The sequence below is a fragment of the Aquila chrysaetos genome, chromosome 3 (genome assembly GCF_900496995.4).
Source record: "Aquila chrysaetos chrysaetos chromosome 3, bAquChr1.4, whole genome shotgun sequence".
NCBI lineage: Eukaryota > Metazoa > Chordata > Aves > Accipitriformes > Accipitridae > Aquila > Aquila chrysaetos.
In genome coordinates this window covers 31,322,907-31,345,597 of record NC_044006.1, presented here as the reverse complement: position 1 = coordinate 31,345,597, position 22,691 = coordinate 31,322,907, and the positions used below count along the sequence as shown (strand labels likewise).

Below are 22,691 nucleotides of genomic sequence, written 5' to 3'. Positions count from 1 at the left end.
CATGTTTTCTTACTTGTAAGTGGCGTTTCATGTATTTCAGTTTGTGCCCACTGCCTCTTATCCTGTCAGTGGGTGCCACTGGGAAGAGCCTGGCTCCCTATTCTTTGCTCCCTCCCATCAGACGTGTATGTACATTGATAAGATCCCTTTAAGCTTTCTTTTCTCCAGGCTAAACAGAATACAGAAAACCAAACCTGGGATAGTTATAACTTTGCCTCAGACCCTAAGACCACCTGGGGGGCTAAAACCTACTTTGAAGGTTGGAAAAGACTTGACAGCTTGGAAAAATCCAAAGCTCGTGGCAATGTGTCTCAGTTATAGATACACAGCTTGCATTTTACAGGATCATCGCTCGTGTAAGAATAAGCACAAATGGTCCATCAAACGCAGTTCTTTTATTTCTGGAATGTGCTTTCTAATTTTGCTGCTGCTTGTTCATCTGTCCAGTCTGTGTCTCTTCAGGATTCTTCAGGATGTCGAGTATAAGGGTGGATTAAGCTTCCCTTCACCACTCCTGGGTCCAACAGACTGACATGGGTTCCTCCTGCAGGACCAGGAGCCAGTATCATGGAGTGGAAACTGGCTTTTAATATTCACTCTTTCTATTTGTAGAACTACATTTCCAGAATACTGATATTTCTGTTTGCACCACCTAACTCTAAGAGGGCCATGGCTTTTTTGGGGATGTAAGGAACAGAATAATATGTGTTTATGAATTTATCTAAATACAGTTGAGAAGCCAAGATTTCTAATGAGCTTCACTGATGTGCACTTTTGATTTTCACTTGTAGATGCAATTGCTGGGCAGTATCTCTGCATACAAGAATACTGTAAGCTCATGCATACAAAATGTAACCTCAAAAGGTAGAAATGGCGTAGGACATGCAGGAAGATAATCTGTTATGATATCTATACACATCCATTAATTTAAGTCATCAAAGCATTATACAATTACCAATTTATTAACCAGTAAGACAAAATTTCAACCAGACAAAATTTCAGTGTAAGTGTTGCTAAACTCAAGGCATGCAAATGCTGCTTTATCTGTGAATATAGTGTGAGTTAGCAATAGCATCATGAATGTTGCTTTGGATTTGCTTCTGCTGTGGTTTAGCTGGGCAAATCACTTAACCTATGGACCTCATGTTTAGCACTACAAAAATGTTCATTACATCCCCTTCGGATGGGTGATGGGCTTTCTGCAATCCTTAGTTGAAAGTTGCTAAAGGGCAAGGCTATTAAATCCCTTTGTCCCAATTCTATTGTAAACAGAGGCCTGTCCCTTATTTTCTAGGTAGAGGTTAATTGAGAATTTGCTCCCAAAATATTAGCCGTTAACAACCTCCCGACTGCAGTCAGTGTTTTATCCACTGACTGAAGCCCTTCATTCCCTCTGAGGTCTCGGACTGGTTGTCCTGCCCAGTGCAGACTTCTGGGGTCAGAAGCAGTTCCAGCTAAATATCTGAATGCAAGCCAGCTACTAAGGCCCTAAAGCAGTCAATGCCTATGTGCAGACAATGTAAGCAATTTCATTCTGGAGCATCCCAATCCTAACAGTGCTACGGAAAGGCTTAGCCTGTTTCTGTGCTTTCCGCTTCCTTTCGTCTTTGCTGTAATGGCCATGGGGGACCTTTGGGGACACTGGGTACAAAAGCATTTCTGCCCCAGAACACACCAACTCCAGCCATTTGCCTAGGCGGGCAATTTGTGCAGTTTTAGCCCTATCTGGTCTTAAAGGGAGAGTTCAGAGCCTGAACAACAATAAGTAAACCCAGTAAACCACATTCACGCCACTGTACAGTCCACACATGATTCTGCAACACCTAAAGGCTTTGTTTTGGGGGAAGAGGCAGAGTTTATCTGATTTGAAAAAAATCGTATCTTAAATAAAGTAACATTTAACACTTTCACTGAGTGCAATGAGGCAGGTGAAAGCTTTGAGAAACGATTCATCGCACTGCTTCCCAGGAACATTGCAAAAACTCCTATTTAGTTAATTGATCAAGTGAAAAATTACTTTTTAGTCACTCACGTTGCTCCTGGGTGGAAAAAAAGTAAATGCTGAATTACCAGGCTATGAATATGCCATTTTAAATAAACTGCAGGAAATTATGTATGCTGCAGCATTTTTATGACTGGGCTTCAAGTTGATCTACACAGGGATGGTAAATTAGGCTGCTGTGCTGTCAGAGATGTCACTGGGACCATAACTCCTCTTTGGCGAAGAACATATAGTGCTAGGCTTAAAGCTTGCTCTTTTTTTTTTTTTTTTTCATATTAAGCTGTGTCAGCATTCCCCAGGCTTGGAAACAAATCCTCTTTAGAGCAGTGAAGTCAATCACATCCTATTTGTGTTCCTCCCTTGTGTTGTTAAGGGCCTTCACATCTAAACATGTCTGTTTTCACAGCTAATCCATTTCTGATGTTCATTTCAATATTTTCAGGACTTCACGCTCTCACTCTTGCTGTATTGTGCACTGAAAATACCAACTTCACTGGCAAAGCTAGACTCGAATCACATGTATTTCTTGTCATGTACTTGCTGTGACATATTTTATTGTGTACCTTATATGAGTGTTATTATATGAACTATCGATTGATTTTATTTTAAATATTATCTTGTCTTACTGATAGATTAACAGGATAAAAAAAGTACACCTCCTAAGTATCAGGCATCCCATTAATAATATAGCTGGCCTCCTGTACACTTTAATACATGATTATTTATTATAAGCTTGTTGATTACATCTGGAAGCTGAATATCTGTGAATGGACTGCGTTCTTATGAAAGATGCTGGGTCAGTCACTGTGGCAAATGAAGTCCAAACTAGTGTGCTCCTCAGCTGTCTGCCTAAGGGTGTTAAAAAGATAACTAAATTCAGTCTGCCAGGCTAGATAATCTTCAACCTCCCTGCTGAGGTCCCTAAGGGTCCAGCCGGCAGTGCTGCTCTGTCTAGCACACAGAGCTATTAAGGTAAGCACAAAACTACCCAGTTCTGCCTATTTTGTATAATATTCTACAAGTACACATCTCTGTTTGTATAAATGCTGAAGGCTGTAGCTGGCTGTGAAAACAATTCTTGATTCAATCAATGAGGTAAACTATTAAAGAAAAAGCGTGGTGTTGTTCCACTTTGCAGTATGCGTATGCCATCAAGTAACACTACCTTTTACTCAGTTTTTACTCTCCCACTGTGATTTTTAATCTTTACAGCCCTTTCTAACTGTCAACCTAGGACTCAGTTTAAAAAGCAGATATCAAAGGAAAAAATATGGAGTAAAAGGATCAACTACCCAACTAGTTTATCTTTTACCAAGCCAGGAATAAAACCTTTGGAAAAAAAAAAAATCCATAGGCTACCCTGGTGTAATAGGCAGGCGCTGCACTTCCCGTATGTTTCTCTTTTGAGAGCTCTGCCCTCTGTCCTGTTTGATGTGTCAATGTTGACAGCCCTTTGCTGTAAGTTTTTGTACTACAGTAGAACTACCTTTTTCTCCTGACAAATACAAGTCATGAGCAGATACAGGCAGAGGAATTGTTTGCTTTGCGTTTCAGGGACTCTACAGTTGATTCCTGCCTTCCCGCTCTCTCCATCTATCCTATCAGCTCTGCACGTGGGAATTTGCGCTGCAGTCAGTGATGTTCCAGCAGAGGAAAGCTGGACGAATGAGGTGAATTGTTAGGAGAAAAATGCAATTTGAATCATTAGTTGATGCTTTACGGCCCTGTGCTACCAACTGCTCTGGTATCTAGTACCAGGCACAGTGGATTGGTGGTATCCTTGGTGTTAACTCTTATCACCACGCTGCGCAAAGCTAGCTCTGATCTGAGGTGGATTCCTCATTGACAAAAAACCTGGGAAGCTGCTTTTAGTAAACCAAGAGAATCCTTCCAACCCCATGTGCAAGTGAAATTTCTATCATCAGCTCCTATGATGCTTGCTGGGATTTCATGAGATGCAGATAAGCACTTGAAGAGAATTTAAATTCAAGTGCATGCTTGAGAAAATTATTATTTATAAAAATGAAAAGACTTTTTTTTCTATGTGCTGCCACTTTGAATGACCCAGAATTATTTACACTGCATTATTGGAAATATCACTGTAATCTTAACTGGGGATTGTGTCTCCATCCTTTTCTTCATCTTCCATAATCACTGTTTGCTTTTCTTCTGTAAGCAGCTTAGTGCCTTAAAAACAGAAGGACACACACAAAAAAAAAAAAAAAAAAAAGAGAGAGAGAAAAGGAGTTGATTTAAAATATTACTTCTTTAGAAAATATCAGGATAAGAAGAATTTTTCAGTCCTCTCTAATTTCTTGATCCTAACATAGTTTTCCAACATCATAGGAGTTACTCCTCATTTATTTTTGGCACATCAGTCTCCTGAAATACAGTGAACTATAATTGGATCACTGCATTTTTAGCTAAAATTATCAAGCACTCTTAAATCCAGCATATTTAGGCTACCTGTGAAATGAGACACTGAATTTTCATCTGGGAACCTGTTTGTTAAAAGGGTTTGGGAAGCTAAAAAGGGAAGGAACTTGCGTGATGAAATAAATACTGTGATTAATCTTTGTGATTTAGTCAGCTTATGTGAACACGTGTGTGTTTTCTATATGTATACAGCAATATCACTTAGATTTTGCAAATGCAGATGCCACAAATGAGACAAATGTTAGAATACCCACATGCCAAGTGCCATCCCCACTGAAGTTACATAGTATCAATAAATTGCAGAAGCAACCAAATTAAGATCAATGTGAAAACAGACTCAAGTCTTCCACAAATCTCTGTCTCTCCCCCCCTTCTCTCTGTCTCTCCTCTTTCTCTCTCTTATGCTTAAACTAGTAAGTCCACCCCTTATGGATCTTGAGGCTTTTATGTGATACCAAGATATCACAATTACTGTAACTGCTCTCTTCATTAGAAATTAAATTAATTGAGTGAAGAGAGGACAATGCATTAGGTAGAAAATGTCTTGATCCCTATTTTAACAGATTGTGTTGCTTTTGCCTGTTCCCAGTAAAAAACAAGTGACCTGTAAGATATATTTTACTCCCACATTCCTTGGTGCAGAGGTTAACATAGTCTAAAAACAGGATGAGGGTTACCATTGTGTTGAGACCAACGAAATCTCTCCCTAATATGGTCTCCTACTGTTTGGTCTCAGTCTGTGCTAACCGGCTGAGTTGTTCTGTCAAACCAACCTGTTTTGCTTCTTTCTGCATCAAAAGCCCTCTCACAGAGAAGGCTTTCAGTCTTGATGAGGTCTGAAAATAGAGCAATACCACACAGGAAGATTTTCTTCAAATTTGGAGTCTTTTCAAGGGGTGATGAATTAATGAAAATATTAACCTATACTGCCCTTCATTTAAGTTAGCTCCTGCTTCATTTATATGTAGTACTTGTGAACTAGCTGGTTTCAGTGGGACCATGAGATAACCTGAAAGGCATGAATGAATATTATTTTGAAACACGAAGGACTTTATTTGTTCAAGCAGCAATTGAGTAAACACCATTGTTAACTGCAAAGAATTATGCCATTTTATGGAGATGGATGTAAATGTTCCCCACTCAGACTTCTATTCATATAGACAATTTAGGCAAGTACAGACAATTTTTTTTACTGTTGTCTTTGGGACTTGGTGGGGGGAATGAGGGGAGGGTGGTTTTTTTATTGTTGTTATTTTTTCTTTATGGAGCATTTGAGGGATGAGGAAAACATAGCTAAAATATGCTAAAGGTGTGAAGCTACAATGGATCATTTGATGAGAGCTAACCTATCTTTTGGGTAGACTCAGGAATAAGAAATTAGGAATGTAAGCTAAATAAAGCTGCACTGTGCTTTATGATCATGTCTCTTATTTGAATTACGAAGTGATGAAGGAAAAGTATGTTTATGTAATTCTGATGGCTTGATTATAGCATTTAAACTATCCTTTTTTGAGCAGATGCTAGAGACAGCCAAGCAGAGATCCCCAGCTCTTAGCTGGACCCACATCAGTAGTGCGCCAGATGCTTACCACAGTGCATAGCAAGATGATGCATCGTTAGCAATGAATTGCTTTGGTGACTGATGAACTCCAAAGGCTTCCAGCAGAGTTCAGGATTCAAAGTTCAGAGGAGGACATAGCCTAGAGCTGCAGGTTATTAACTTTCCAGGCCACGGACTACCAGCAACTTCAAGGACAACTATGTGCCTTTAATACAAAACAGTGGGAAGAGGATGCAAATGGGATGCCTTAGCTAGAATTATTTCTATAACACAGGGAAAGGATTTTTTTCTTTCATATAATGCCACCGATAACTTGTGAGGAAAGTGCTTTACTGAACATGGTTTGGAAATTCTGGGTTTAAAAGGAGTGAGCAGGACTAGGAATTGGGGAACATTTCTAAGTCAGTCTTTCTCCGTTTACTGTTTAAGTAAATCACTTAGCCTTCCTGCCTCTGTTTTCCCAGCTGTATTATGAAATGCAGCTCATGCTGCAGATCTGTTTTAAGGATTGGTAGGTTGTTCTGTTAGTATCTGCCAAGAGATCTGACTAAAGCAAGCAGCGTAGAAATACAATGTAGCCATATTTTCCCAACAGAACTTGAAACTACTTGCAATTTTTAGCTAGAGACTAGGACCTCAAAGGCTCACAGAGACATGAGAGCTACTGTTAGGAAGCTCAAACATTGGCAGAAGCAAAAGTTGGCTTAAATCAACCATTTGCCAGGTGCCACCTAGATCTAAGCCACTCCTCTTGGTTTGTAAATCAGAAAACCACCAAGATGGCACCAGTTCCCCTTGACTGCCTACACACAACTCCTGCAGCTGGGTTGGAAGAGTTTTGGAGTGCTCCAGTCACATCCCTTGCACTGGAAAAGGGCAAAAAACTGCTGTACTTCTCCTGCGTCACTCAGATTTTTCACTGGGGTGTTGATGTTATCCTAAAGGAGCTACCTCAACTAGTTTTCTAGGGCATGAGGGAGAATGAGGGTTTGCAACTGTGGTTTTACTAGTTATCTCTGATCTGATTAAGAAACCTTAAGTAGCCACATTTCAGGAACTATGTTCCCATATTTACACATGTATTTACATTCTTGCTCAAACCCACAGGCCTGAAGAGCTCTCAGAAATCCTTCAGTTAATTGAATGTATTGCTAAGTGGGGATAGCAATAGAGTGTCCCAGAGCTGAGTACGGGCTTTGGATCAGGTTCAAATCATTTACTGTCATGTGGCAGGGGGAAAAAAAAAAAAGGAATTGTGATTATATTTTGTCGTCTGGTCTAATCCCTTTAGAAAGCCAAGGTGTTGGCTGACTGAAGGGGAGCTGGGCACTGGAGGAGACCTCTACTCATGGCTCATTTGCACACAGATGGCACAATGTTTTTTGTGCCACTTCAGTAGGAGTTTGAAGGTTGAATACATTTAGAAGTCAGACCCTTGTAGGGGAGGGTTTTCTGATGCCCAGGCTTAGACATTTAAGATGGCTAAGGACTGATTTCCTTAGTCTCCTTCTGCAGACAACAGGTAACCATGGGTTCCTGCAGACGGTAACGTTCAGGTGCTAATTTAGCAGCCCCCTTTCTGTACCTGCATTTCCCATTTGGATTGGGTGTTTGCAAGATGTAAAACTGATTCTGCTTCTCATTTGGATCATGTGCCATCCAGTAGATAGATACATTGATTTTCATCACTTTGTATGGTCTGTTTGACTTGCTTTTATTTGTGATTGAAAATCTCTCTGACCACCCAAAAAGGAGAGGGATCATCCTAGAGTTCTCATAACCAGCTGGTCTAAATGGAGAGAGATAACACAGCTGCCATTTTTACATTTACAACAAAGCTATTTGTGTGGACAGCTGCTTAAAAAGATAATCTAGTAATTAAGCTCTGTTACTACAAACAATTAAGTGGAGTTTTCTGAACTGACATCTGGAAGTGGTGTTTGGGAGGGATCTGAAGGGGAAGTGTTAGAAACAGGACAATCCTCATTAGCAGGTCGCAAGGGATACACGCGGCACTGAGTGTGCTGCTTACTGCAGCAATGCCAACAGGGAGACAGGGACAGCAAGGCCTGTCTGTATTTATTTAGCGCACGTAGCCCTGCCAGGGCTTCTCAGGTCTCTGAGGCTATAATTCAGGTTCTATTTTGCACAGCAGTTCCGCAAGAGCTCAGTTTGTTTGTGCTCTGTCTGCTACCTGATGGGGTAACCCTGAAAGTAAACAAGTAGTAAATATTGGACCAGCCCTCAGCCACAAAGAGTCAATTTTTCATAGCAAGTCATGGAGCCACCACTGGCGAATTTCAACCAGAAGGCTGTATGTTGGTATGTATCTTGAAAAGAAAATATGCATCCTCAGAGTAGGGAGGGAATGAAATTCAGGCATTCAAACACATAGGCTACTTTGCCCCTGATACAGGCACAAGTGTGCCACAGGAGGTCAGTCACTGGAAAATGGACCCAGGATACAGGAGCTGGAAAGGCTGTCTGCAGGGAGAGGCAGCATCTAGCAGGTTGCTTTGAAGCTGTGCTGAGTGCTGGAAGGTGACTTCATCAGTAGGCAAGAAAGTGTCATTGGAAGTATAATTGAAAACAACTGAAAATTGTGTTAGTTTCTATAATTTTCCCAACAGCAAATGCACACAGTTTGAATTTTGTCACATTTGAAGGTCGCTGCATGTTTTTTCCCCTTTACTGAAGGGGAGGGAAGGCAGGGAAGGGGAAGGGAAGGAAGAGAGGCGACGGGTGACGGGAAGGGAAGGTGAAGGGGACGGGAAGGGAAGGGAAGGGAAGGGAAGTTCCTTTCCTTTCCTTTCCTTTCCTTTCCTCTCCTCTCCACTCCTCTCCTCCCCTCTTTCCTCTCCTTTCCTCTTTCCTCTCCTCTTTCCTTGCCTTTTGACTTCTTTTATTACCAAATCATTTGGGGATTATAACACATTTCTGTTACCACATAACTTGTATTAGCTTCTTTTTGCTTTGAAAATTATTAAAAGTTAAAGAGGAAGTCTTGACGGGAGGCAAGAGGTGAAGACCCTTACAATGATTCTTATTGCTCTCTTAAGTGCCTATTTGAGCTAGTTAAAGCTAGGATAGAAACATGAAGTAATAAGTGACTAGATGCTAATCCAACCAGAATACTGTTGAGACAGGTCAAGGAAATAATTCATCCTTGCTGCATCCTCTTAGCTAGCAATTACATTTAAACCAAATAAGAGTCAAGCCTCTCAGCTTCACTGTTACACATTTCATCTTTGATTTCTGTGAAACGTGTTTTGCTTTCAGATTCTCCTTCTCTGCATATACCCAGGAGTGAAAGGACATACAGCATCTTTAAAGGTGCTACAAATGGCCAAAGGCAACTTTTCTTGGGGGTGTTTTTGAACTTACCAAAATAATGTCTCATCTCTCATCCAAGGTCCATGGGAAGGGTAGGCTTCCAGTATAATACACAGAACTAATGTTTATTATAAATAGTTGGATAAATTTTGCCTCTGCTTCTGTTTCTGAATCAATTCCTAAAAGGCTATGATTTTTTCCCACCTAATTTATTTGTCATGTGGAATTCCATGTAATTTGCTGAGTAATTTTCTCCAGCAATTATATAGCAGTTCATTATCAGTGCTCTATATTAAATATTTCAAAAAGTGGAGCATTTGCAGTTGGGCTCAGAAGTTGTGTGATAGGTTTCATTTCCCCCAGCAAATGATTGGAGCAGGTTTCCAGTGACTCACAGCAGCATTGATGACACAAGCCATTGGGATGCTTGAGTTCAGTGAGGAAATAAAAAATGTATTTTCCTTAGGCAGATCAATATGTAAGTACCATGCTTGCTGCCATGATCCTGCAACCTTAGTCATACTTCTCTCTGCTTTTGGTAACCTCATACTGATCAAATGAAAAAAAATCTTACACATGTTTAAGTCAGTTATGAAGGCTCAGATTCTCAAAGAAAGGAGATGTCTACAAATACAGGTGCCTACTTGGATTGATGAAGTCATTTGCACACCTTATAATTATTAGGTGTACAGGAAATTCCATTCAAAGTGTACCTGAAACTCGGGTGCTTGATGTACTGAGCTGCTGCTTAGTCACTCAGGGCCAAAGTATCTGTCTCAGGACATTTGCCTTTAGTGTGTCTCACTGCTTAGTAGTGCCAGCCCACAGCATAACCGGTTCATATGAGAGGATTCCTAAGGGAACAGTGTTTTCCAGTTTTGGCACTAGTTTTAGTTCTCGGGTTTGTTTGATTTTTGTTCATTCATTTGTTCATTAGTTCATTCATTTTTTGCTCCGTCCTGTGATCTGGAAAGGGCTAGTGCATAGCATACAACCTTGCACTAGTTCCTGCATCCCTAGCTACCACTAGTGATTAACATTTACACAGTGCTTTACATCTTCAAAGACCCTCAGAAATATTGATGAATTGAGGCCCTTCTGTGATAGAGGAATGTGGGAAATACAACAAACAAAGGCTCTTAGAACCAAAACATGGCTGGCTAACTCCATATGGTCACCAAGCAAATTAGCTGCTGCACTGCGTATTATGAAGGAAGCACAGAACTCTTTAAGGTGCTCTTAACGAGAAGTTCATCACAGCTTGGTTTCCTCAGCATGTCAGGGACTGTGGAGTTAAGAGGAGGTTAATCAGGACAGCTTTGCTTCAGGTTGTTTGAGGCAACGTGAGCCAAGTTAGTGCTGGTTACCTAAAAATTTGCATGTGCTCAGGTTTGAAAAGCAGAGCAGTAGCTGGCCTTTCACAAAAGCAGGCTCATGTTTGCAAGAGATAATCAAGTGACCTAATGTCTTCTCTTACTCCCCTTCCCTTCTATCCCCAGAGCATGAGCAGGGGATATGGAAAAGACATTCCATGAGCCACCACTGCTATTATATACTTTGACCAAATAGGTCCAGTTTAGCAGGAACTGCAAAGTACACTGGGCAGACTAACATCCTTCCAGCCCCCTCCCAAGCATACCTCTGACACTAGCCACTTTTTACTTCCTCTTTGGAGCACCTTTACCCAAGTAAGTTTCTTACCTGTTATCAAGGGTGGGATGTGTATTGCAGGCGTATCTTTTCTCCTGGGCTTTTTCTGCTCCAGTTCGGTGACCTGAGAGGCTGGACTCACTCTCTCTCTCTGTGGCTTCTCTGTGATACCATACCTTTTCAGCAGATTATCAGAAAAGTCTGAAAGTATGCCTGCAGGCAAGAAAAGAAGAAAATGCCACTTCAGCCTTGTTCACATTGAAGAAATTTGCACCTGTGTAACTTTCCCAATGACTACTCTGAAGTAAGCCTGCATGAGTGCATGATCTGCTCTGCACGGTGTACCTACTCTCCAGGTTTTGCAATGGTATACATTTCTTCCAAGTCAGTTATATCCCATAGGCTATGGACTGTGATGCTATCAGGCCAGCTGGCTTCTGGTTGTACTTAATGGACTAAATTGCAGCCCATCAGAAATCATGGTAAAGATAAGTACGATCTTCTATTCCAGAAGCTTAGACATCTTATCAAAGTACCTTAATCAAGCCTCCTCTTGGGAGCAATGCGACCACACAGAAATGGCCTAGTTTAACTAGTGAAACAATGTTTTCTTTATGATATGGCTACAGCAGGCACAAAATGCAGCTCTCCAGGCTCTGAGCCACTCTTCCCTAAGAGAGAATTGCGGAGGGGAAGATACATGTGAAAGCTGAACAGAGTCAAGTTCAATATCTGGATTACAAATACTGGAAAATCCCAGCTGCTTGTTTTTGACTTGGTGAATTGTTGCTGGTACACAGGGGACCATGCAAGTAGTTACTGGCTAACTCCTCCATGTATGTGCAGCACGGGAAGAAGAACTCAATGCAGTTGATATTGATACAACAGCACAGCTCTCTCCCCAGAGAGCACAACAAGGAGTGCTTGTTAGCAGAGAGAAGCGACAAACATTTATTCCCACTGCTGATCTTGGAAGATTGTCAGGTTTCAGTGGCAGTCTGCTGCTCATTCTTCCCTTCCCCAGGTTGGTGGCATTTGGCTCTCGAATGTCGGAGGTCTGTGGATGCACAGCAGCAGGGAGCATCCTACAAGGAGCCCCTTTGTTGCTGCGGTGGTTTCTGGCTTCCCAAAACACCCGCCCTTTGCCAGAGTCCCCATAAGCACAAGACCCCTGCGATTTCCAGGAGGAGCAACCTGCATCTGGCTTGTGTGCTTCTCTGGTCTCCTCCCAGCCTTATCCCTGTTCAGCCTCCCCCTGAGCACTGGGTATGAGTTTCACAAGAAAGTGCAGGGGCTGAACTGGATCCTTCTGGATTTTGGATGAGATCAAATTGGTACATCTAGCATGGCTCAGCAGCTAGAGGTAAATAGACATCATTTATCATGTAAAGGCAGCAAGACTATAAGCTTCAGGGGAGCACATTTTCCGGAGTGCACACCCACTCACCTTGGTATTCCCAGGCCCTGTGAGAAAACCCTTCATCTAACAGGGAATGCCTTTGAGAAAGTCAGCCTCTCTGTTCGCTTGCCTTCCCAGGTGCACATGGCATGGACCTGCATTCTTGCCCACATCCAAGGGGACATAAGTGAATGAGGGGTCTCCAGACCTTTGCCCAGATTCAGTCCCCTCAGCTGAATTGGGATTTCAAAGTCAAGAGATGCATTGCTCACCTGTTAGAGGTGGTGGGGTGTGCAAAGCCGGTGTATCTTTTCTCCTTGGCTTTTTTTGCTCCTGTTCAGTGTTTTGGGAAGCCGGGATGGTTTTACCTTTCCTTGGTTTCTTTTTGAGGTCACAGCTCTTAATCAGCTGGTCTGAAAGATCTTCTGCAGGGAAAACAAACAAACAAACAAACAAACAAATGATGAATAGAAATTGAAACTGAGGGGAAATAATAAACCAGATGGTGAAAAGAAAAGCTTTAATAATACTGCTTTCATCCAAGTAAATTAAAATGCCTGTGGAGAAATATCTCTTAAATAGAAGGTTGGCACAAGAGGCCTCTATGCCATACTACGTGGGAGTCAAGTGACTTAGGTGGTCCTTCTGCATCGTAGGTGGTAGACATAAAGCAGAGGAAGAGAGTTGTGGGCAGCTGTGTGTTACATGGCAGAGGGAAGGCTGCACCATCAAGTGCAGAGGTCCCATGGCCGTCCCTGTTTCGTCCAGCGCTAACTGTGCAGGCTGTGTCTTCAAGAGTTACAAGGGCACTTTTGTGAAGGAAAGATTTACATGTCTGGGGTCAGCCTGAGGTATTGGTAAACCGAGCCAATATATTGTTCCCTTCAAGAGTTGGCTTTATTTCCAGAGCTGCTGAGCAGCTGGTATTCGCTTTTGATTTACGTAACATTACACTGGATTTTTGGTTTTTCCTTAAAACAAGCCTTGACCCAGATGACTCAGATGGTCAGCATGGTTTTTCTGCAAGGATCTGAGTTTCTGGGTGCTCATGCAAGCCAAAAATATTGAAGATAGCCTGTCATTAGTATCATCACACAAGCCAATGCTCTGATTTCTTAAAAGCTGCTTGTTTAGCTTCAGCTGGGTCCCCCACACCCCTACCCAACCCCTGACTGCAGACTTGGGCACAACGGGACTGGTTCTAGGCCCTCTCGTGCTATATGAGACAGCTGCAGGTCTGCGAGCCTGTGGGTAGACACAGGAAGGATGACCTCCGGGTGAAGTCCCTGGAAGATGTGGGGTCTTTTTCTGGCCCCCACAGGCTTCCTGCACAGTCCTAATGAGCTCATTTAACCTCCCGCTGCCTCAGTTTCCCGACTGTAAAATGGGACTTGTTCTGTACTTATTTAAATAAGTAATTTCGTGGAACAATTATGTTTGGTATACCAGCAGTTGTAAAAGTGGTGCCTGTGGCTAGAACTGCCGTGTGGCAGAGGCAGAACTAGGATACCTTCCTTGCAGGCCAGATAAACAAAGTTTATAAAATTGTGCTCGCCTGCGGTGAGACACTTTTTTTGACAAGCAGATGAAATTACATTTGTGTTTCATTATTGTCATCACAAGGGTAACGACGAGCAAATAGATTTTTGTGTCTGGGTTGCTAAATCTTCATGACAATTTTGCAAGGCAGGAGTGAAGAAATAGCATTTGAAGCAGAGGCAGACTATGAATATGCAAAAAGCACATCTATCAAGTATGAAGTCTGGTATTTAGGAGTGTGGTGGAGCAAAGATGCCTGTGGTACTCTCAGTGCAGAAGTTATGTATGAAATAGGTTCAAGAGAGGAAACAGATAGATGATGAAGGAGAAAAAGTATTTAGAAAGCCACCCCAGTGGAGGCGAAGCCGGTGTTTGAAATCTTTTACTGAAATTGCATATGGAAAATGTTTTCAGGGAAGGCTCAGCTATATCCTAGCTTTCAGTTTATTGTGGTATAAATGAAGAAACTGCTCTACTTTTTCTTCCAGGGAAAAGAACAATGACTCTTTTTCCTTCCTCCTCTTTAATTAACTTGGTGCTAGAGCTTCGGCTGATATTTATATGCAGGAAAAATGCTCTTTGCCTTTGCATCTGGCATCAGAAGTGTCAGCAGAAGGTGTAATCTATCAGGTTTCATGAGGGCTCAGTTGTGTTGCTGGGGGGGGAAAAATGGACACTGGACAGGACCTAACGATGTGAAGACAACACCTCTCTAATTACTGCAATGACATCATCTAATAACACTTACCTAAATGGCTACAGTGTGACTCTCGCTTGTCCAGTCTGTCTTCTGGGATATCAAGTGGCTGAACACATTCTGTTGACATCATTGAAATGGGCTTTTCTCCCTCTTTGAAGCTACTATACCAAAAAAAAAAAAAAAAAAAAAAAAAAGCAGCAGCATGACATAAAACAGATATACCGGTGTTATGTATCCACTTGCTAGCCAGATCATGGGAAGTTCTTGTCTTCCAGCTGCTCTCTGTCATGCAGTCTGCTGGCTTGATTTTGCTCACGCATGCTAAGAGATGCATTTATTCACCGCCTTCGTTACACATCTGATATCCCGTTTTTCCACCTAACTTGCTGTAAGCAGCCCACACTAGCACAGGAAATATGTTGTCTCTGCAGAAGAATACTGACTTTGATCATACAGGAAGTGCTATCACATACACAAAACAAATGCTAGGAAATATGATGTTTTGTTCTGGTTTTCTTCTCCATTTTTTTTCTCAACTGTAAACTAAGGGTCATATTTGGTATTTATCATACAATCTAACTTTAATTATGAATGCTGTTGAGTTAGTCTTCCAAGTCCAGATCTTCTAAGACAGCTTGGGTACCCCTGAAGACCCCGGTGTGAGTGCTGCCTCTGAAAGACGGCCAGTGCCCGCTGACCCCAAAGCCAGCATGAAGCAGGCTTACTCATCACCTTGGTGAGAGCATGGGAACCCGTTTCACAAAGCTGTTTAAGTGCCCGTGCTCTGTACATCTCACTGAATTGCTGTTTTGGCTGGTTTATCCCCCTTTACTCACAAGTGCAGGGAGTCCCGGAGTCCAGCCTCCTACCCGAGCTCCCCTAGCATCCCCCAGGCTCAGCTTTGATGCTGGACTCGCTCACTCTGAGTCACAGGAAGAAGGAAATTAGATCATTTTTTTACTGCTGATCATTTCTATGGTTGCTTAGCAGAAACCCATCAGAATGACAGAGCAACGTTAAAGGAAAAAAAAACCTTCAACTTGAAGGTGCAGTCTAAGTGATCTGGGTATCTCCCTTCAGCCAGCAACACCTGTGGTAGTTTCTTACTCACAACCTCTGTTCCCCATTTTTGGGGAATAAGAGCAGACTGTGAATTCCTTGTAGGGAGGAGGAAAGCAATAAGGAAGAGAAAAAAAAGCAGGAGGCAACACGAATAGTAGAAGAAAGACAGGAGGAATTGGGAAAAAACAGAGGAAAGAAGGGGAGGTAGAGAAGGAAAGGTAAGTAAAAGAGAAAAGTGTAAGAAAAGGCAGTTGGACAAAAACAGTGAAAAGGAGGATGGGAAAATAGAAGACTGTGCCATGGGAGTTTGTTTTGCCAGAGGTAAAGAAATTACCTATATTATTTCTCTGTAAATTGCAGTGGTTGTTTGTCAACAAGCAGCAGAACAGTAGGGGAGTTAACCTCATTTCTATGACAAAACTTGCATCTATATAAAGAACAATTAATCCTCAAGCAAAATCCAGTCACATAAATATTTGCCAAACAAAATATGAAAGGTCGCACTCATAATCATGCACTGAGCTAATTCTTCAGGGGATGGAAAAACATGTCCTCAACTCCAGTGACTTCAAAGTAAGTGGAGAAACACTGGCTGACAGTAATAAAGGTCAGGAACATTGACTCATAGTGTACTTATGGATTAACTCCCATACCCTTCAGTATTCAAAATTCACAAAAATTTGTAAAATTCTACAAATTCTTAAATACTTTACTGAATCAGGCCTGGGTAAGGGGTTTGACCTCCAGCTGTTCACTGCAGAACAGTCCCAGTCCAGCCTCACATCTGTACTAAAGGATTATACTGCCTGCAGACTTCATTTGCATTTACAGAAAAAAATAATCTTCCACTTGGGAAGACCCTGCATAAAGAAATCTTTGAATGCACCTTAGTGTGGTATGGTTGCTCTGTTTATATCCACTGTATAAATAAGCTATAGCTATGACTTAAAATGAAGCAGTCGTAATTTTATTTAAAACAAAAACTTATCTGGCCATATGAAGGCTCACACTGCATTTTGTGATTTGAGAGAGCTTTTTTTATTCGATGCCATTCGATTTTATCGGGTTTGATTAGGGCACGCTGGTTAAATATTATGACTGTAGGGAAAATGTTCTTTTCTGAAGGGTACTGTGTTTAGAAAGTTTTCAGTAAGATCAGGGATACCATTTCAGACACTATGGACTTTTTTTGAGCAGGTCTTGAGGCAAAGAAGCTGAGATAGATAGTAAAATTTAAATGTAAAATTGATAGTAAATTATACTGACTGGAAATGCCTTATAAAATATGATTAACTTTGGTTTGATTTCACTAAGTTGTTTCATTGAGTTATTTCACCTAAAAAAAATTAAGCTTTGTTAAGAGACTTAATGTAGGATTGGTATATGCAGATTATGAGATACTTCCTTAATTACTTTTTCTTAATACAGTGGTTTGAAAAATAATATTCTAAAATAAATCTCTTAGATCTGTCTTCACATTTTCATAGTCACAGATGCCAAGCCCTTAGCATCTTCAGTGCTTTAAAATATGACTTTACAGCCTAACTTCTGACACCACCTGCCCCCCCTCTTTCTTTTATTAAAGTTTGCCCTGCAGCCAGCATTGCCTTGCTTACAAAAGGGTTTCCACACTGCACATTGTGACAGTCTGTGTGACAAAAGAATAAAAAGAGAAAGATTACCAAAATGTATCACGAGTTTTGGTATCTTGGGTGTATATCCCTTGCCTATGATGCACGAACCTGTGAGTGCTGTTACATCCTGTCACTGTGCATTACACACAGAGCTCTCCTTCAAAGGAGAGGTGATGTATGTGAGCTTTGTAATGGCGCTTTCCCAAACCACTAAAATCAATCCCTGCCACTAAAGAAACAGTTTCCCCAATAACGTTTTGCATGGGAAGGAAGACTGCTATGGGGACTGTATGAAGTCATTAATATGCCTTTACAAATGGAAGCACGTTCTCGGATTTTCGTGTGTTAAGTGCAACTCTTCTCCTAGCAGCCTTCATGCTAGCACGGTTTGCGCTCTCTGCTGCTGTCAGTCACCTTGGTAGGTAATGCTTGCTATTTAGGTGATGGACTAGGGTGGGTTTTTTTCTTGCACTCTGTTATATCTCTTGACATAATGATGCACATGCATCCCTTGTGCAACTGTGATGGTTACAGTGGAGCTCTAAATCACACTCAGTGGGAGATGCTTCCTGAAATGCATATAGATTTTTCCATTTGAATTAGGATTCAATAGTCATTTAGCCTAAGACTTTGGTACAATGCAGCTAGGCTGTAGCACCCCCTGCAGAGATAGGTGCCTAAAGGAGTCGCCTCCAGTCTCTTACTTTTGGGAAGAGACAGAGCTGATGATAGAGACGCCTTAAATGCTTCCCTAAAGGTTGAGACAAGTCCTAGTTTTGCCTATATAGTTTTGCATTTGCTCCTTGTAAAAGTGATCGGCATTCAATAGGATTGGCTCTGCTTACAGACAGAGAAGAGCAAGGAATGATATGGAAAACTGAAAAGTGCAGGTATGGGCAAAAGCTACTTCAGCCTCATGTGGATAAGCTCGCACGCTGAGTCACTGTCATGTAACAGCAGGACTCCTTTGGGCATACACACTTGTAAGAGATGGTGATTCAGATGACAAATAATCTGAACTTTTCACTTTCTAGATACCAGCTTTGGAATTCTACGTAGCTTAAAGCACACTCTGAAATTTTTTTCAGAATTCTCAGTTGCTGTATATGCTTGATTAAAGTGCCCAAATAAAGCTATCCAGAGAAAGAAGATGTACAGCTCCTACCACTCGCTAATGTAGTCTTAAAACACACAAATGCATGCAAATAATAGGATTCCTTTCTTTGCTTAAATTGTGGGTCTCCATCAAAAAGTCCACCGATGCAACCAGTTCCAGGCTTCAATTAGGTAAAAATATTTTGCCTAGAGATGGACAAAAAAATAGTTTTGGTTTACTATTTTAATGTGCAGTTGGTTTAATATAGATGTTTGTCGCAAGTCATCAGGCTAGAGCTTAGGAAATACTCAGCAAAGCTACTCTTACGTATTTCTACCAAAATGATGTAAATCTTTTGAGGCCATCTGATCATGTGACATTTAAACCAACTTGAAAAGAAATCTCACGAGAAAAACCTACCTTGTAAGATAGAAAACTAAAGCTTTGAGAACAAAACTAGAGCTGGACTTTTTTCATTTGATCCTGATCTAGGCACAGAAATGGCTTTGGATAAGGGAAGGTTAAATCTCCATTTCTTGCCTTCTCATAGGTATTGAATGATTGTAGGTGCTATGCAGCTACACGGAAATTAGATACCTATGGATATTTGTATCCAGTCTTAAGGGACAATGCAGTTCTCAAATGGGTCATCAGTATGTGATCATTCTTACCTATAAGATGGAGAAATGACTTTCTGATCTGCAGTTCTTATCAATGTTTACAGGGGCTAAGTGGGCATCGATGTCAATAGCCCTCGCCATTGTACATTAAGAGCGTGACTTATTACACCTGCATGTCATTTCCTTGTATGTTGAATACTTAGAATTTCTGAACTAACCCTTTGTAAGGTCTCCACAAACTGTGCTTCTGAGGACTTCAGTAGACCATGTGGTGTTGTCCACAAGTATGTGGATTTTTCTTTTTTGTTGTTTTTTGTTTGTTTGTTTGTGGGGGTGGGGGTTGTTTTTTTTGTTTGTTTGTTTGTTTTGTTCAGGGGAATGTTTTGTTTCCACGATTGACAAAATCCCCAAGAAAAAACATGCACTAGTTTGCAGGACATGCATAATCGTTAAAGAAACCATTGGCATGTTGACAAGGATGCTACATAAAAGTACTCTTGAGAGCATCCTTGTTGGGTGGCAGCAGGTAATCTGAATTTAATAAGTATTTATTTTGGTAGGTCAATAACAATGTTGCCACAGAAGCCTGTATGACACTATTTACCTATCTTCTCCTGGATTCAGAGCACTTCGTAAGAACATATTTTTGCCATGAGCTGAGAGGACAGTTCAAAAGCAGAAACGGAGGCAACTGGGGCCCTGGGGTGGGACAGCATGCATACGTGCTTGTCCACATTCCCGCAGGCAGGGCCTGGGAACGAGCAGGAATATCTTACAGTGTGCTGCCCCACGCAGGCACGAGGCAGAGGTTGGACTGCAGCAGCCACAGTCCAGCCTGCACCGAGGGCAGTGCTTCGCTACCCTGCCCAAAGAGCTGCTCAGGCATCAGGGTTTGCCCTTTAAGACTGGTGCATCTGCTCCCACCATGCACAAACTTATGGTCTCCTGACAGGTTTTGATTACTAAATTATTTTTAATTGCTTTGCCCCTCTCTATCTGGTTGCAATGAGCACATGAGCAAGGAGGGACAGGCAGGCTTCCAGTATCCTTACCTGTTCTTCTCTTCCCTCCATAAACCTACCTGAGAGGCAAAGACAGACCTGTCCGTCCTTCTGTCACATGTCCTCTGCAGGGTCCGATGATAGTGTGAGTAGGCCCTTATTTGCATGGAGTCATTTACAAATGTGTGAAGAATGAATAAGATACTATCATCTGGATGTAGTCCTCTTGCACCCACCTTCCCAACACAGAGCTCATCTGAAACAGCTCAGGGGCCAAGGGGAATGGTGCCACACCTGGCTGCATGTGAATCCTTCCACCCGCACTCAGCAGGCAGCCTTGGCTCCTTTACCAGCAAGTATGTACCTTCACCCATACTCCGGTCCTATCCTAGCCACGTTACAACTGCTTCCTGGGCAAATCTTGCGAATAAAGCAAGGCAACCCCGCTACTGCAGTCAGAGTAGAAAATAAATGCCCTAAAAGTAGAAAGTCTGGGTGTTCCTGCTTTGCATTCCAAACTTTTCATTACAAGTTTTACTATGTGTTTAACGTTACTCTATTGGAGTGACGTCTTCCTGGGCACAGAAGACAGTCTCATGCTATTGCACCAAGTTTCTTCTTCAGTTATTTGGGCACTAGGCTGCTCTCTCCAGGCATTCTTGTCGGATTAGTCTGATTATTATTTTTCTAAAGCATATTTAAAACTTCTTAGGAAACACTTAGGTATTTGAAAGCCTGATCCAGATGCCTCCCTCCACCCAAAACTTTTCCTACTAATAATTGTGCAGATGCAGAAATCCCACAGAATTGTCTCGGAGCAGTTTCCCCTCACAGAGAGTGTGCTTCTGGGGGCTAGTTCAAAACCCTGGTTGGGCTGTGGACTGACTCCTGCTACCTCTGATAAACTTGTAAAAAAAATAAAAATACCAACAGTTAAACTTTGATTGATTAAAAAAAAAAAGTAGGATACATTTGTACAGGTTGTGGTCACAAAGTTTTTGTCTTTGGAGATAATCGAAAAATACAAAGTCTTCCTTGTTTCCTTGATGTACAAACTAACCCTTGCACATGCCAACCCTTTGTAGTGGGTTAAGAAGTCCTTATAGCAGTTCCCACTCTGCTGGCTTGTATTACCTGCTTGTGAACTGTGCCAGCAGTTAAAGTTAGTTGAAGCAGTTGTCTCTAAAGCACTCTCCTCCCCACAGCCCCATCCATGCATTCCAGCCTCAGTGCAGTCGCACCCCAACTTTCCCCGCATGGGAGATTCGCCAGCCCGCTCCCTGCAGAGTGGCGACCCCAAGCTTTCCTGCTAGTCCCCATGGGTGACATGGCCGATTTGCCTTGCTGGTGGTGGCTGCTAAAGGAAAAAAAAAAAAAAAAATACCCCCCCCCCCCCAAAAAAAAAACAAACCAAAAAACCCCCAACCAACCAAAAAAGAAAAGAAAAAGAAAAGAGGAAAGCAGGCAGGAGGGAAGCGTGTGGATGAAGTACTTACAAAGCGGTGCGAGGCGGTGGGGCTGGCTGGAGCGGGACCCTTCTGGGCTGGGGCCGCAGCTGATGCTCCTGCCCGCCTTATCTAGGGAGCAGCGGGAGCCGTCTCTACGGCAACGCGGCGCTCAGGCGTCCTCCGGGGGGCTGGGGACCAGCATCACCGCTCCCCTGCCCCAGCAGCGGATTGGAACCGTGTTTCCTGCCTCTTCCGCGAGTTGCTGAGGCCGAAGGAGAGGGAACAGGACGGGGGAGAGCCGCAGCGCCTCAAGGCGAAGGCATCTTTCCTGCCAGGCGAGCGAGAGCCGCAGACGCTGCTGCTCTCAGAGAAGCAGGGGAGGATGCGGGAGCTTTGGCACGGAGAGCCAAAAGGCGAGCTGCAGCCGCCGTGTCAAGAGGCGCAAAGAAAATGGCAAGGGGAGGGAGCGAGGCTGATGCTGTCTGGGACCCAGGGGAGAGCTGAGGATAAAAGTGGAGCAAGGAGGCAGGGCACGTGTCTAGGAGCAGCACCATAAGCACTAAAAGTGATGGACACCGTCTCCGGCGCTGAGGTTCAGCGATGACTGCGGTGTTTGCGTATGTATCTGGCCACAACTAGTTATACAAGCGTAGTATTTATGGGGCCAGGCAGGGAGTCTTCTGTGGCTGCCAGTTGTTTGCCAGTAGAGACCAGTCTCTCCTATTTTAGCCCATGCCTTTGGACGGAGCTGTTATTTCAACTGAGGGAAAAATATACAAACATGCCTGATGTTGGAAAAGGTCTGGGAGAAACACTCTACTCAGTGGTGGGACTGTGAACTGCCCTTTTCTTAGTATTCATTTGCAACAAAAATGCCTTTGTCTATGCCCTTTGATTAAAACATCTTTAAAAGCTGTGACTGCTCACAGTTGCGGTTATCTCCTCCTTCTCTTTTCCCCCGCTCAGCAACTGCAATTCAACAGCACCAGCGTGCACTGCATACTTTAAATTAGTCAAGGTTTCTTTCATAAATAATATATCGTACAGAAGGCCCAAAGGGGCAAAGTGCTAATTGCCAGCCCTGCAAACTGCGCAGCACCCTCGGATCCTATATGTTTCAGGAGCAGTTCTGCAAAGTGCCAAGCGCTCCAAAGGCACCACCTGGAAGAACTGTGAGCTTTCCCCATCGATGTCTGGGAGAGACAAGCAC

The 22,691-nt window shown here is 42.5% G+C and overlaps 2 protein-coding genes across 4 annotated transcripts in view; one reads left to right on the top strand and one right to left on the bottom strand.

Annotated features, from left to right (window-relative positions):
- PDE1C (phosphodiesterase 1C) overlaps positions 1 to 9,417 on the top strand; it is a 347,698-nt gene extending 338,281 nt beyond the window's left edge. Inside the window, exon 19 of the mRNA XM_030007697.1 lies at positions 9,279 to 9,417. Within this exon, the coding sequence (XP_029863557.1) occupies positions 9,279 to 9,391 (113 nt within the window). The 3' untranslated portion in view covers positions 9,392 to 9,417. The remainder of the gene's footprint in view (positions 1 to 9,278) is intronic.
- Positions 377 to 22,426, bottom strand: PPP1R17 (protein phosphatase 1 regulatory subunit 17). 3 transcript variants are annotated; one of them, XM_030007712.2, is made up of 5 exons: positions 21,530 to 22,136; positions 14,669 to 14,781; positions 12,654 to 12,806; positions 11,034 to 11,195; positions 377 to 4,189 (listed from the first exon to the last, which is right to left on the bottom strand). In XM_030007712.2, the coding sequence occupies exons 2-5, from the start codon at positions 14,748 to 14,750 to the stop codon at positions 4,110 to 4,112; spliced, it is 477 nt and encodes a 158-aa protein (XP_029863572.1). In that variant the 5' UTR covers positions 14,751 to 14,781; positions 21,530 to 22,136; the 3' UTR covers positions 377 to 4,109. The 3 variants fall into 3 exon arrangements, with proteins under 3 accessions (XP_029863572.1, XP_029863571.1, XP_029863570.1); XM_030007711.2 differs by lacking the exon at positions 377 to 4,189 and adding an exon at positions 5,113 to 5,274 and having other exon boundaries at positions 14,669 to 14,778; positions 21,530 to 22,426; XM_030007710.2 differs by lacking the exon at positions 377 to 4,189 and adding an exon at positions 5,115 to 5,274 and having other exon boundaries at positions 21,530 to 22,423.
- Positions 22,427 to 22,691: the final 265 nt, after the last annotated feature.